This window comes from Mus caroli, chromosome 5 (assembly GCF_900094665.2).
Source record: "Mus caroli chromosome 5, CAROLI_EIJ_v1.1, whole genome shotgun sequence".
NCBI lineage: Eukaryota > Metazoa > Chordata > Mammalia > Rodentia > Muridae > Mus > Mus caroli.
Window position 1 is genome coordinate 9,567,564 of NC_034574.1, and position 16,546 is coordinate 9,584,109.

The 16,546-nt window shown below is 37.6% G+C and overlaps 1 protein-coding gene across 1 annotated transcript in view; it reads left to right on the forward strand.

Annotated features, from left to right (window-relative positions):
• Positions 1-16,546, forward strand: part of Sema3e (semaphorin 3E) — a 222,768-nt gene that overhangs the window by 191,325 nt on the left and 14,897 nt on the right. The window contains exons 10-16 of the mRNA XM_021163140.1: positions 2,980-3,124; positions 4,887-5,109; positions 6,526-6,617; positions 8,949-8,990; positions 9,174-9,340; positions 13,620-13,687; positions 14,880-15,019. Of these exons, the coding sequence (XP_021018799.1) occupies positions 2,980-3,124; positions 4,887-5,109; positions 6,526-6,617; positions 8,949-8,990; positions 9,174-9,340; positions 13,620-13,687; positions 14,880-15,019 (877 nt within the window). The remainder of the gene's footprint in view (positions 1-2,979; positions 3,125-4,886; positions 5,110-6,525; positions 6,618-8,948; positions 8,991-9,173; positions 9,341-13,619; positions 13,688-14,879; positions 15,020-16,546) is intronic.

The window sequence follows — 16,546 nt, forward strand, 5'->3', positions numbered from 1 at the left end:
AGGCTGGCCTCGAACTCAGAAATCCGCCTGTCTCTGCCTCCCCAGTGCTGGGATTAAAGGCGTGCGCCACCAACACCCGGCGGTGGCAAATAATACCTTGGCAGATCTCAGCATTGACAGTGGCAGGTTCTTAGCACTGTATCTTTTTATTTACTGTTACTGTTGGAAATGACTCTCCCGTCCAACTTCAGTTTATGTCAGTGCTATGATATGTAAAAGTAACTTTAATTCACCTGATGTAATTGTTGTCTCTGAGGCTTACTGCGTCCTTCCGCTAGCCTATGCCTAGTTCTGGAAGCTTCCAGCCTCCACACAATCTTATCTTGGCCTAGAATGTTTTCAGCCTTACTGTTGAGTAAGGTCTCCATTCATAGTTCTTCTGGTCTCTGGTCAGCTGTTGTTAGTCCTCTCCAAGATGACTAATTCACTCTGGCTTCTCTCAGTTTCTCACTGGATTACTCTCCTTGGCATCGCAGTAACTTTGGCAATTTGTTCTAATCTTCTGGCTCTTTCTCATTTTCTGGTTTGTCCTATCTTCCCCTGTGACTAGCTGGTTTTCTCTCTGCAAGCAGTATCTGTATAACTAACTGCTCCCTCTCCTTCTCCCTCTCTGGACTGCTCTCTCTTAAGTACCCTGTCTTTGCTTCTGTTCTCAATAGAGTTGAGCATATCTTATTCTGGCAAATCCTTCTGATTTGTCACTTTGCCACTCAATTAGACATCACTTTCAAACTTGGGTGCAAACTACAAATTAACTTTTCCTTCACTGTTTGGGATTAAAGATGTGTACTAAGGCTGAGCCACACCACAACTAGAAATGGGTTTTTCCAGTAAATGACACAATTTCAGGTTCACAGTGTGATCAAATATCCCAAAACACTAATACTTGCTATCCTTGTCCAAGATGTGACCCTGAGACCTTAGTCAGGAGTGTTCTCTCACCCTTGTGCTTGTTGTCTTCATCCTCTATAGACTCATACTGAACAAACCCTCATCATCTGCTCTTCTTCTGAAAATGCAGTGCTCAAGTTTAAAGCTTATAGATATGTTTCTTCTTCGAATTTTTGAATTTCATATATCTATGGAAGAGTACTATAAAGTAATGTATCACATATACTCATATGTGAAATAAATACTCCTAGAATAGATTTCAGTTGGAAGTTATATACACAACTTTTTGAATGATTTTTAAAGGAAAATGGTAGCACCAAGAATAAAGACGAAAATAATCTCAGTATTCCAGTAGAGCTCAATCACCAATGAATTAACTATAGATTGCAATATGAGCCTATCCCTGGTACTTACTTGGGGGTCTTTCCACGCTTTTGCTTAGGCTTTCAGCAGGTGTTTTTTAATGATCTCTTTGAATTGAAAAGATTGAAAAGCTCTTTGAACAAGTATTTCATTGTAACAAGACCTTTTCTTCCATAGGCTAATATGGAAAACAGTTCTTTCTAATAACTATACTTTGATGTAAATTTAAAAAGCTAACAAATATTGGTAGTCAACACAATGCACAGGCAGTTCTTTTTACTTCATTTTTCTGATGCCAGAAAATAATTTTTAAATCACATGATAATTCTTTAAATGATAAATTCTATGAGACGATCTGTATATTTCCATTGGTTAAAATGATCAGTTTAAAAGCAAATCTCCAAAATGATAGCATATTGGATCATTCAGAGAAATCAAAGCCATGATTTCCTTCCTTGGTTTCGACTTTGTTCAATTTATATATAAATCTGAGAGGGGAAAAAAGCTCCCAGCTGTACCTGCCACGGAGGCTGATATTTGTAGAATGGTGATCAAAGGTTTATTGCCACTTCAGCTGAGACTGTCTAGTTTTTGCCAGTATCACAGGCATTTCCAATTGCTTCAAGGTGTGTTATAAAATGTGCGAATTGATGTCCTAAGACAGTAACATGACTGCTGTTCTACAGCTGGCCCAGGGTGCAGGAAATATATTTGCACAGAGTTTGCTTTTACTAAAGCTCCTTCACAAACATTGTTTATCTTAATTCACATAATATGGAGGCAGCAGAATGGTGAACTTTCAAATCATGGCTCTCTGTTCAAGTAATACAGCACTAACTTTTCATTAAATGTGATTCTAGATGCTTGTAATGACTTGTATTAAACACTGATCTTGTTCCTCTGTAGGAATAGAAAAAGTAGAACTTCTTTCCATTTTAAAAATCATTGATCTCTCCTGCACGTACATATCAAGTATCTGAATTTGATATAATCTTTCCATAACTGAACAAATCACAAAACACTGTACTGAAAAGTAGGTCAAAGGCTAACAGGAAAATCTAGTACAATTAACAGCATGGTGATTAAGGGAACTCTATTTACGTTCAAGATGTAACGACTAGAAATACTTCCTTTAAATGACAAATTTAAATTTCTATTAACCTCTAAAAAGACATTCAAAGGGAAGCTGGAAAGATGGCTTATCAGGACAAGAACTTGTGTCCAAGCCTAACATCCTGAGTTTGATCTTTAGAGCACATATGGTTGAAGGAGAAAATTGACTCTTGAAAAATGTCATCTGAATGCATACACATTGTAGCTCATGCCATTCCCAAAGAAGTGTGTGTGTGTGTGTGTGTGTATGAATGAGAGAGAGACAGAGAGAGAGAGAGAGAGAGAGATAGTCAGACAGAGAGAGAATAAAGTGAAAACAATTTAAATAAATTCAAAAACACAATATAGGACTTAACAATTACAAAGTGAAGTTGCACAATTTTATCGTTAAAATGTCATTCACACCACTTACTAAATGTAAGTGGGAAATGAAGGAGTGATAAAGTCTTTCGGTCTCATTACTTAAAATATTATAATAGTTAATGTTTCTAGAATATTCTATAAGCGCTTTTTACTCAAAAGACTTAATGCTAATACACACACACACAGTGTGTGTGTGTGTGTGTGTGTGTGTGTACTTGACCAAGTGAATTCTTAATTTTTATTCTTCAGCAATATATTTAGAGGCCATGCTATATGTGTGTATCACATGTCAAGTATCCGGGAAGCCTTTAACGGCCCATATGCTCATAAAGAGGGCCCTGAATACCACTGGTCACTATATGAAGGAAAAGTCCCCTATCCAAGGCCTGGTTCCGTAAGTGTAATCATTTAACATACTGTTGTTATGTTTGAAGACTTTGTTTCATGTGTTCTGTCTTACTTTACAGTTAAAGTGATTAAGAATTTCATATCTATAAGAATGTTCAAACAGTAAAGAGCTGCTGAATACATGTTGAATTTTATGCTAAGTATTTAATGCAAGGGACATAATCTTGAGTGGCTACATCTTAGCAGCATTATAAAGTATGTCCCCACTGATACTCCAGTCCAATAGCAACAACTGAATTTTCAGTTGTTAGGGTGCTGGTAAGCACGGAAATATTCAATATAATAGGGATAGTATAGTTTTCTTTGAGATTTGAGAGGATAATTATTACCTCATATCACGTTAAAATGAAAAGTCCTTTTCAGTTTTAATATTTTGATATCTGTGTTCACTTCTGTATTCCCTAGGACAGACTTGCTCTTTAGTTGTTCCATCCTTTGTCTCTGCAACCTTACTACCTACCAAAGCTCTAAGTATTTATATCAACTTGTGTACTTTTTCCTAGGACATGTCTAAATCTCACAATAACGAAGACGGTGATGTAGGTTTAGATCATGGATCACATAGGCAACTAGATTGGAAAAGGGTCTACCACTGTGTATTTTATGTGAGTCACAGTGTGCAAGCATTTAGCTTGTCAAGCAGGTCATATCTTCATTTTAACAAGCAGCTGGTGAGAGTGAGTGCCGACGCTGATTCCATGATTACCAAAAACTCATAGAGAAACCATTTTTGTAGCGCCAACGCTCCAAATCACAGCAAACCTCACCTCCATTAGCAAGTGTAAAGCTTTATCACCATCATCACCCTCACTGACTTAAAATGATTACTTCCAGTGAGACATAAAGTATATTTTATTTCGCTCTGTTGCTTGGAATTGCAATGTATATGGGGAGCCCCAGTCCTGTGGCTTAGCTGAAAATGCTTCGTGAAACCACATGGCCTCAGAAAAGGTTGGAGGACGGGATTGGTTGTTGAACTTCTTCCAAGGTAGACCAAAATGTTTCCAAGAACTCATTGTGCAAGTGCAAGCAAGTGCACCATTCATGCCAAATTCAAGCATAGGGGCTGATTTTTTAAAAACAAACCATTATAAATGTCCCCTTTATGGAACCTGGTTACTTAACTACTGCATTTATACATTAAATCAGAATAAACCCGAGATATTCTTATGCTATGCTGATTCTGGAGGAGCACATGTGAAAGTTAGAAGCAGTTGTTAGGAAGCCAAGATCAGTGTGAGTGATCTGAGCAGTACGCCTCATGATGCTATGGGATTGTATGTTCTAGCAGGGCACCGTGTAAGCGCAAGTAACTAGTTTCTTTTGTCAGTTTCAAATACATATAAAATAATACAAAATCATGCAGATTATTATATCAGCACAAGACAAAGGGTCTGTCTTCTTAATTAGTGATGATGGAATTGAAATAACTCTGTACCACAATGCTAGAATTATGCAGTTAGAATGCAAACATCACCACATCACCACAAAAGTTTCAGTAATAAGAAACCTATTTTATACAATTATGGTCAGTTCATTCATTCATTCATTCATTCATTTCTAATCCATTTCAGCAACAAAGGATGTAGAGTCCCTAAACACTACTGCATGCACTGTTCATTGTGTGAGACTGTTTGGCTTCTGTAATTCTTCTTGTTTGTAGTCACATGTTTGCTTTTTGGATGTAAGAGAAAAAAAACAACCAAACCAAAAAAAAAAAAAATTGAATTAACCCATGTGCATTTCAGTGTGCCAGCAAAGTGAACGGAGGCAAGTATGGGACCACTAAAGATTACCCCGACGACGCCATCCGGTTCGCAAGGATGCATCCTCTAATGTACCAGCCCATAAAACCTGTTCATAAAAAACCAATACTGGTAAAAACAGATGGAAAATACAACCTGAGGCAACTTGCCGTGGATCGGGTGGAAGCGGAGGATGGCCAGTATGATGTCTTATTCATTGGTACAGGTAAAGTCCCAAGAAAGCATTGATGCACTACAACTCACCTTCAAATAACATGTGCTGTGGGAAATGGTTTTTAAAAATGGCCCCATCCGGTGCTACACAAAGCTACTCTCTGCCCCTGGTGGTCTCACCGCCTCTAGGCTAACCCCAGTCAGTGGTCTTCTCAGCTTTGATTCGTATGCCTCAGAGCTGCTTGTACCTTCTCAGCCATCAACCTCCTGCCACTAGTGGTCACAATTCCCCTTAACCCAGTAAATCAAAACTCTAGAAGCTTATAATTAATCAGTCAGATTTATATATCAATAAATTCTCAATTCACAAGATGCCCAAACAATAATTTCAGAGCCACTTGATAATTATATAAGCTGCCCACCTAGATCAGACAAGTTATCCCAATTATTCTACCCTTTTATGATATTCATAGCTATGTGTGGCTATTTAAAGCCATGCAGAATCTGGATTGGCTATCTCTTCGTCCATCTTCCTTCGTATTCCTCTCTCCTCTTCTCCTGTCCCCCTCTCTCAAACTCTTAGCTCTGCCTCCCTTTTCCCTGTTCAATCACAGGCTTCTTTTTGTATTAATATTTAAAATAATTGGGGGACAATTCTGCTACAAATGTTTACTAATCGTCACATGGCGTGTTGTCTCACTGACCCATTTGCACACTGATACAGATGAGATGGCTAAATGAATTCATACCTTCTACTAATGTCTGTCACATTAAGTCTTATTTATGGGAAGAAACTTGCAAATTCTTGAGATCTGACGAACACAATCTGTATGTTGCCTTAGCTTTAAAACTTCCCTTCTCTTTCTGTAGCACTGCACTGGTCACAGCAACGACTTTATAAAACATTCTTAGGTGCTCTGCTCTGTGAGGTGTCAAACAAGACTTTGTCTGGCCTAGAAGATGATGCATTGCTAAGATCTGCTGTTCATGCTTCTCCAGACCACTGCCTTTTCTTTTTAAAAAATAAAGATTTAAACAAAGAAAACTAAACTAAATTTAATAGACCCACAGTGTAGGCTGTATTTTATTACTGTTGATAAGGTTAACAATATGCTCTGGCAGTTCAATATTATCATAAGAATCAGCCCTTTGTAAGAAACCTAAAATTACCTGATTAATAGTCCTCACATGGTGATTTCTGATCATTAAAAAAAAAGTGGGAGAAAGACCCAAAAGCAAGACTGAAGTGTGATTAAAATAATTTAAGTGTTTTATTTTAAATGCCTTAGAAAGCAAAACATACATTCTACAACCCAACAGCTATTTTTCTCATTTGATTTACCAAAGCTCATTTAGAACATTCAGGAAATATCTTCTACGTCATATTTAACTCATTGATATTGTCACATTGGGCCACAGTCTTCCAAAAACTCTTTCCACACTGATTGCTCAACTTGCTTTTTCACAGACACAGGAATTGTGCTGAAAGTAATCACAATTTACAACCAAGAGACAGAGTGGATGGAGGAAGTCATTCTAGAGGAACTTCAAATATTCAAGGTAATGTAATCAGTAATAAGACTAAGATTCACATGGCATGCACAATCAAAGAGAAAGCTGTGGTACCGGTGTCGGTGTCAGGAGGTTTGCTCTACAGCGTTTTGAATGCAGAGAAAATTGAAGTGAAGAATACTTTAAAATCTAGTGTTTCTCTCTCATTGTCAGAATGTTCAAAAGTGCCAATATTCATGTAAAAACGTCTGTCACTAGCCAACCACTGTCCTAAGGGCACACTTATCACACATGCAAATTCCAGAGCAACTACTGAGGACTCACATTTTGCACAAATTTACTATTAACACTGTCGCCAAGTAGTACTTCAAAGACTGCACATTGTGGCAGGAGGGCCATGTGACATTTAACTGTAATATGTTAATTGCACATAAAAAAGCCACCACAAAATAGAAATTATATGGAAAGAATAAAACAAATTTTTGACAATATATATTTGTGTATATGAACTTATAACCAGTACATATATACTATAAAATGCTACTAATGAAACAGATACCAGATTTACGTCCATATATCAATCCTGACTCATATTTCTGCCCACAAGGGTCTTATAAATTTCTGATCACAGTAGTTTCATCTTAACAATTCACAGTCTTGCTTGATGTGTGTTTCTGTTTAAAGTAACATAGTCCACATCAATGACAACATAGTACTGAGTTCAGCATCAATAGCATTATAAGTCATGGTTGAGTGAAGTTTAAGTCATACGTAACTGTACATTATATCACTTGTGCATTATGTCGCAGCTGTTTTGAGTTTTGGAAACACTTCATAGCATATCAGTATCATGCTTGGAGAATGTTCTTGGAGGACCAAAACACTACCAAAAAGGTTACAAATAAAACAAACTAAAAACCTATACTAAATAGTCTATGAGATGAACACTTACTTAGACCAGAGACTGAAGAATTTGAAGAGCCACTGTATTGATCCAGCTAGGAATGTATATATTCCATACCTCAGCTTTTTTACTGCTGTGTTCCTGCGTTTGTCTGAAAAAGCAAAGCGCAGACTTCAGGTTTTAATATTAGGATTACAATGGAATTCAGTAGGTTGACATATCAGAATTTACAAATGATGATGACTAACTACATATGATTGTAATGAATTTCCTTTAAAAGAACTGGTTAATGGAACATGAGGCGTTTTGGTCTTTGCTGTCATGCAGACTGGATTTCCCTTTTGCTTCTCACTGAAATAGCCTCCCTTCTACCTCAACTCCTCCAAATACACTTGATGACTTTGCCCTGTAGGCATCTATGTAAGATTTGATTTCACATTTGGGACAATAGCTCTCATTTTCAATACATAGCAGTGTATCTTTTCCATACTAACTCTTTAGGAGAATAGCTGCCTTGATGAAAACATGAATAATGCCCTCCTGTGCACAGGAGGTACAAAAAAGTTTACACACACACACACACACAAATAAATAAATGAATAAAACAAAAATAAGACAAAAACCGATAAGGTGGGAGAGATAGCTCAGCCACACATGATGATTGTTGCCAATACTAAGGTCCTGACTTTGACCCCAGGAACCTCCATGGTGGAAGAAAAGACCAGACTGCTGAAAGAAGTCCTGTCACCTCCACATACACACCATGGCACAAGGACATGGACTCAATAAATACATTTGAAGAGTAATTTTAAAACTAACAAAACAATCAAGGAGTTTCTTTTAAAAATTAGTTCTTCAAAGTATAAATATTTCCAGAGTAAATTCCATCTGCCTGACATTTCTCTGCTTGTAGGAGTAACATAGATTTTCTTGTGCTCATTAAATGGCTTGGCATTAAACAGCATTGTTAATCTAATCTGAAGGCCTCTCATTATATACCTTGGACTGTCCTTTCTCTATTGTTACCCTAAGAAAATGAGGGTCTTCATATTGGTCAAAGAATGTACAGTGATTTACTATGGTCATTCCAGTACACACATGCTCCATGCAGGCTTGAGTTCAAGTAATTAAAACCACAAAGTTTACTAGCCATAACAAGTATTCTCAAATACAGTATACTTCTATAATTTAATGCTTAGTAAAACGTTTCCTTTCTAATTCTAAAGCAGTTACTATTTACTTCGGAGACCAGGAATAAGCTGAGTGTATCTGTAGTTGTTTCTTATATGCACAATTGTTTCCACTCCATTAGAAAATAATTAACGGGTGTGTTTTAATCATGTTGGATTTACATAGTGTTGTACAAAAGCAAGAGATACAAACTGCAAGCATAGAACCTCTCATAAATATTTTTACTTCTTTTAAAGCAGCTATTTCTATATTTACTAATGATAAAACATTTTGTTTTATTTTAGGATCCAGCCCCTATCATTTCTATGGAAATTTCTTCAAAGAGAGTAAGTTGCTTGCGTGTCTAAGTCTTTTCTGTTTGCTGGTTAAAACCAAAGTGTTTAAGAATGTCAAGACGTGATTTATGTAAGGAAAGAAGGTTGCTCACTATTTTCTATTATTACTATACAACCGAGGGGCTATCTCAGGGAACTCTATAAATTCATCTCTGCTAATCTTGTTTCTTATAGCAACAGCTTTATATTGGATCAGCCTCTGCTGTGGCACAAGTCAGATTCCATCACTGCGACATGTATGGCAGTGCTTGTGCTGACTGCTGCCTGGCTCGAGACCCATACTGTGCCTGGGATGGCATATCCTGCTCCAGGTACTACCCAACAGGTGCACATGCAAAGAGGTAAGCCACTCACTCCTCTGAATGTTTCCATTTTCAGGGAAAAAAATATATGTGTGTGTGTGCTCTGATCTTTTTTTTCCTTTTTTGTGTCCAATCAATGAAAATTACATTTTTTAAGTCTCAATAAACTACCCTACTTATATTGCAATCATAAAGGTAAGCATTCATACGTGAAATTTTTCTTCACATACTGTTGATGCATTACAATGTACGCTGACCAGACATGGTCGTCCCATTTGGAGTTTTCCTTTGTATCTCACTTTGCATTAAATCTCCCCCTTCTTTTATTCTTTTCCACTGCAAAATAAACTTAAAGCATAGAAATGGCACGCCACCACACGTGAGGGATTCAGAGACTTAAAAAGAAAATAAATAAATAAATCCAAAAACACAGCCTGCAGTTTCCCATGGCCCCTCAAGCAGCTGCTCTTCATTTGTTCATTTAGAAAGTGAATAGTTTAACTCCTAGGCAATCGCATGACCTGTGTAATTAATGAAACGTGTGATTTAATTCAACACAAATGAAAGGTACCAAGAGACCTCTGAACTCTAATGTCTATAGCTTTATGAAGTCATTGCCATTTGCAAGGAAAAGTAAACTCAGGCTATATTTAAACAGGATTTTAGGCTCACAAAGCCCTTTGAAGGTTATTTTTCCACTCAAGCTACACGAGGTTGTATACATATTAAAAAATAAATAAGAAAAAAATCTTATATAATAAGGAGGCTGCTTTATCTCTCATGAGGAATAAATAACACAGAGAAATATGTAAAAGTCTCTCAGAAAGGAAATTTGTATGAATTTCAATTACTTTTGCTATTTAATTTTGGTCTATTTTTCCAAATATATTTTGAATCAAATTGACTCCAAATCAGTATATTTATCCTTTTAGAATCACACAAAAATTTCTCTCATATTCTCTTCCCCCCCTTCCTCCCTCTCTCCCCCTCACACACAAAAACATAAAAGCCTTCATCAATTCAACACTTTTTTAAATTTGACTCCAGGAAATTAACATTCTAAGAAGGATTTAAATACAGGGTAGTATAAGCCAAAGATGAAGTGAGACTTCCAAAGAAGTGTGGGCAAAATAATTTATCAACTGTACTAAGTATGTGGGTGACTCATTTCATTTTGTACAAAGGCATGTAGGTATTCAAACCCATTCTTGAAGGATACAGCTACAATAGTGCTTTAAACAATGAGGGTGCTTTGTCGACCTACTGCAAGTGCACTGTCCTGCAAGCTTGGCATATGAAGAAACAATGCCATGACCTTTGTTACAGGAACCCATAACATCAGGTGCACAGAGAGTGGAACCACAAACAGCTCTGGTAGTGGCTCACCCTCACCTCTGAGCACTGTGGGTACTTGACCAAGTGCAGTGTACAGTATGTTTTATTGCATTCTCTATAAAGCTGAGCACACTCTTACAAAAGAACCTCCAGGTTCTGGCTAAAGGAGATGAATTGTGCAAAGGCATGAAGTGTTCAGATGGACCAGGGCAGTCCCTGACCCATACCACTACAGTCCTAGACCAGGAGAGAATGAAAGACCAGGGCTCCTCTGAAGAGATTGCTTTAAACTTGTGGGTTTTAAATTTTTTGCTTAAATTTACATTGTACTGAAACAAAATACAGAGATATACAAGCTATAATAAGATGTTGCCACATATGTATATGCTGTGTAATGAATAAATTAAGGTAAATACACGTATCTTAACAAAGCTTGCCGGGGCCTAGCAAACACAGAAGTGGATGATCACAGTCAGCTATTGGATGGATCACACGGCCCCCAATGGAGGAGATAAAGAAATTACCCAAGGAGCTAAAGGGAACTGTAACCCTATAGGTGGAACAACAATATGAACTAACCAGTACCCCGGAGCTCTTGTCTCTAGCTGCATATGTATCAAAAGATGGCCTAGTCGGCCATCACTGCAAAGAGAGGCCCATTGGACTTNCAAACTTTATATGCCCCAGAACAGGGGAACCCCAGGGCCAAAANGGGGNANGGGNNGGNNGGGGNTTGGGGGGGGTGGGTATGGGGGACTTTTGGGATAGCATTGAAAATGTGAACGAGGAAAATACTTAATAAAAAAATAAATTAAAAAAAAAAGAGGTAAGAGGTGAGGGAAGTTATCTATGGCCCTTGGTTTCTTCACAGCCTGAAAAAACAAAAAAACAAAAAAAAAAACAAAAAAACAAAAACAAAAACAAAAAAACCCCAAAGCTTTATCATTTAAAATCCTCTTTAAACTTTTAAAATCAAGGTGTGCATGTCTATGAACAAAGGTCATTGGATGTTTCTCTAAATTCCTTTATTGTCTATCTTTAGTCATGCTACATAGCATATTTTACAAATATGACCATTTTTGATGCATTGTCATTGGCAATCATAAAAAAAATGTTTGTAAACCTTGCACCAATTGCTCATGACTTGTCCACAACAATGTTAGGTTTTCACTGAGCAATTTCCAGGGCTAGCACTTCTTCATTTGCTGTGTATCTTTTAAAAGTATGAAACCACATGGTTGGTAATATTTATGAAACTAGGTTAAAAGAGTAACTTAGAAAACATCAGATAATTGTACAAAATGTCAGACACAGGATAGCATGGGATATATATAAGGGATAATATGCAGAGTCTGAAGCCTTGCTTATACACGAATTAACTCAGGTCATGGTGCTAGAGATCCTTCACTGTGTCAGATTCCTTTCAGCCATCACTCCCTCCTAAAGGAAAAGCTTTTGGGTAAGTTCCAGCACGTGGAGAGAAAATAGTTTGCTTTTATAGGATCATGTCTGCCTCAGACCCGAAGAGAAGCTGCAAGAGAAAACTGTTCATTTACATAAACATTTTTTTCCTGCTCACAGAGTGAAAATGAGTCAATAGGGGCAATACTCTACTTCACAATCAGGCCACTTCCTCACATGGCCTTCCAAAGTACACTACAATCTATGGAACTGGCTCCTTTCCTCCTCCTGGCTCTCCTTTTGTCTATTTCCAGTGTCCTCTTTAAACGTTTCTAAGAAGTAAGGGATATAAGAAAAATATGCAGCCTTAAAGAATGCGAGACTCCTTTGCTCAAACATTCTTGCTTTGGTCATAACAGGTTTGATTTGAACCTGGTACAAAGGACAATTATATTGGGGTACTATAATAGGAAACGAAAGCTCTCAGGAAGATGCAACCTTTCTATAAACGTATGTTTCCAATTAGTTTCAACAAATTTTTGAATTATTTATATACCATTCAAATAGCTTATCTAGAATGATCTAGAATAGTGTTTTTATTATCCTCAAATGGCTAGTATAATCATCTCGATAAAACATCATCTCTGCAATATGGAAACTATTTCCTTCCTTGCTTTTCAATCCCCTCTCCCATTGTGCAGCAGAGCAAAGCCATGGTCCTCTAAGAGAGGAAGCAATACTGACAGTTGAAGTCACACCTCAACTGGCATCAGTTGTGATTAGTTCTCTACACAACTATAAGGAAAAAAGAACCCTGAAACTTGCTACCTTCACTTTTATTACTATAAGGTTTCGTTCGGTCTAGCTCAATGCAATGATACATGAGGAAGTCCCAACTTGAATTTTGTAAATTTCTGGGTCTTTTGGTTATGTTCTCTGATTGGCAATCAATTTTAAACAAAATAAAACCACTCTTCTTCTATCTAGAGAGCATAACCCTGAGATTTGGTTGGTAATATCTTCGGCTTTTGCCTTTCTCATATGAGGAAAACTCTCAGGCCTTGACTTGTATTCCATTGACTATGACAGTATTACAAACAGCGAAGGGACTTAAGAACAGTAGCTATGAGCACTGGAGACCCTAATAAGTTAAAATAGTTGGATTCAAGTGTCTTTTCTCTCCTGTGCTTCATTTTATGTAAGGGATTTATTACACTTTCTACTTAATAAATAATCCCATTGGAATTATCTTCACACTCATTGTCATGCCTTCGCAAACTAAAAGTTGCTTGTCGAATTAAATATTTGACAATGCAATGAGAAATGTAATAAATTACTATTTGAGGGTCTGGAATTCAAATTTTTGTAAACATTTAAAGAAAAGTGTTGTATAGATCTTTTAACCATCAGAAATACTCCACAGAAATAAAAGTGTAGAGCTTGGACTTTATGCTAATTTTATGTAATAGATCATTTTTTTTTTCTGACAACAGAATTTTGCTGGAATCTTCAATGTGGTTGGCTGTATTTTGAACCACAGGAAATTGAAATCTCAGAATGTCCTAAATTTTCTTTCTTCCAGGAGGTTCCGCAGGCAGGACGTTCGGCACGGCAACGCTGCCCAACAGTGCTTTGGACAGCAATTTGTTGGTAATTCTTAGAAAAATCAATTGTTATGATTTACCTAATGTATTATAAAGATGGACTACACATTTCTTTAAATGAATCATTTTCCTGAAATACTGTCACTGCATGTGTCTGTTTCTCTCCCGTATATTTAAATCAGTGTATGGTATTATACAGAACTAGCAAAACTGGCTCCAGATACCACCGATAAAGCAATCTGATATTACAGATCAAGATTGAAGAACATTAGGACCAGAAAGCAGCATGCCAGTGACTGATGGCAGTGACTTTTGGGACTTACCTCTTTATAGCATTGACAGTCCTGGAACTCACTCTGTAGACCAGGCTTGTCTTGAACTCAGACTTCACTTGTCTCTGCTTCTATGAGTGCTGGAATGAAAGGCCTGTCCCACCACAACCCAGCTCACATGTACTTTTACTATGTGTGATGTAACCTATCACCTTTCGAACAAATGAAAACTGTTTCCTCGTCTGCTACAGCAGAGTAATTTTAGAACTCTTATTAGTTATCCTCAGATTTATGCAAAAATGAGAAAGTTAAACAAGACAGGAAAAATGATTTTTGAGTCATGTCACAATGGGTGATGCCAAGCTGTCTTATGTTATTGGGCTCAAGGAACCATGGATGCCATCGCTGGGAGCCAACGGCGCTTTTCTCAGAGAATGTGCAGGCCAGATTTTTGTGTTTTGTTTTGTTTTGTTTTGTTTTGTTTTGTTTTGTTTTGTTTTGTTTTGTATCCAAGCAGACTTGGGATTCAGGGCAGGAATTCCAGCTTCTAGGAGTATGAGCAAGTGAAAGTATGGCTGGAATCTTGGGAAGTTTAGAGGTCAGGTTTGAACTGGAGGGTGAAATCCTAGGCAGTCAGATGCTGCCTTGTTTCAACATCTGATATGCCTCCCTGCCTTGTCAAGAAACATTGTCTCTGATTTCCTGTGAGTTTCCCTTTGATGTACTTTATCACTGTCCTTACTGCTCCATATTTTAGAGCCACGTTCCCAGATGCCACATTCTAACCCACTTCATCATCTACTTGCCCTCTTAATTTCTGTATTCTCAGTGACTGACTTAAACGACTGCCTAGAAATTAGCAACCAGGAAAGAGCTATTTACATTGCTGTATGACCTGAATAGAGTTTTTTAAATTAGCAATAAAATCCCAATCTCAAAGCTGATGCTATTACCTTTCTGTTGTAGGAGACGCGTTGGATAGGACTGAAGAGAGACTGGCTTACGGCATAGAGAGCAACAGTACTCTGTTGGAATGCACCCCGCGGTCACTACAAGCAAAAGTCATCTGGTTTGTACAGAAGGGACGCGACGTAAGAAAAGAAGAGGTAACTCAGAACGATATATTCCCACTTGGTGTCTTAGCTAGAGCATGCAACTAGAAAAATACTTTGGGGTATTTAAAATGAAACCACGTTGGGCTAAACATGTCTTACTATTTCTAGAATATAAAATACCCAAACTTGGTGAAGTGAGTTTTAAATCCCAGAGCTGGAGTTGGGAATGCAGGTTAATCTTGGGAGCTTAGGATCCAGCCAACCTTCTTTCTGATCTCTAGGTTTGTGAAAATACCTGTCTCAAGAACACAGCATGAAGGGTGGCTATGATACTATGGTTGTCTTCCAGCCTACGAATATACTCCTGTCCATATGCTTGTCAACTCACATATAAACTCAGTTTTTAAAAAGTAAATTTTAATTTTTAAGTCTTACTAATGTACTTAGAAAATTGTATAATATAAATGTAGATTTTATAAATATAGTGTGTACATTTCATTTAGATTATTTTATACACGTATATGAGTTGATATTGTAAATTATGCACATTGATATTTCCTGTATGTCTAACTGAAAGTACTTACAGCTTCATGATACATTTTATGACAATGTATTACACCATATCTACCAAGGCAGCATTCCTGAGTAATAGCAAACCAAATGTATTAACATATAAAATAATAGTGATGTCAATATTAATAAAGCTTTAAATCAATATGAGACACTGACACAGGGTTCTAATCCACTGGGAACAAAGACAAGCCTTACCCCTCTCCACATCTTGAGTGGTTTTGGAGACCATTTTTCTGAGGTCATTTAATGATTCGAGGCAGTGACTTCGGTACTTGGAGGGACAGGGGAGGGGACAGACTTGTAGCACAGCTGGAATGGCCTGGAGGTGGTTATGAGAAGGTGAAGGTGACATGGGAGAGTGGGTTGCATCCAGGGCACAGAGCATCGAAGAGGAGAGATGGCTGATGCATATTGAGGATTTAAACTCTATTCTCACAAGTGGAATTTCAAATTAGCAAGAAGAATGTTCATAGCAGTGCGGAGATCCTGTTGAATACAGTGCAGATGGTCTTTGCTACAAAGACATTTTCTAGTTGAGTGATTAATGGGATTCCTTGTGCACAGAGGAGAGGCAGGAGTCCATGTCTCAGGTGGTATCAGTAGGGATGACTATTGCAGCCTTTCCCTGGAGATAAATCTACAAAGTTCCCCCTCCCCAAAGCATTTCTATTTTTAGGCTTCGGTAAAACTAAAAACCTAACACCCTTAGTCTGTAGTCATATAGTACATTTTTGAGGTAATGAAATTTATCAATTCTGAGGCTCCCTGAATATTCATTAGATAAAAAGACTTGTACTGGTTCAAGCCAGATGGAGATATGGCATTGAAAGGGGGACAGAGGCACAGATCCACACCTAATCAAGAAGCTGTTTGCAATTGATAACTACTGGCAAAAGAGGAAGATTGATTTTTTCCAATGCTGTCACTGGGTATATCTTCCCCTCACCTCTGTATATGTGTGTGTGTGTGTGTGTGTGTGTATGTGTGTGTGTATGTGTGTGTGTG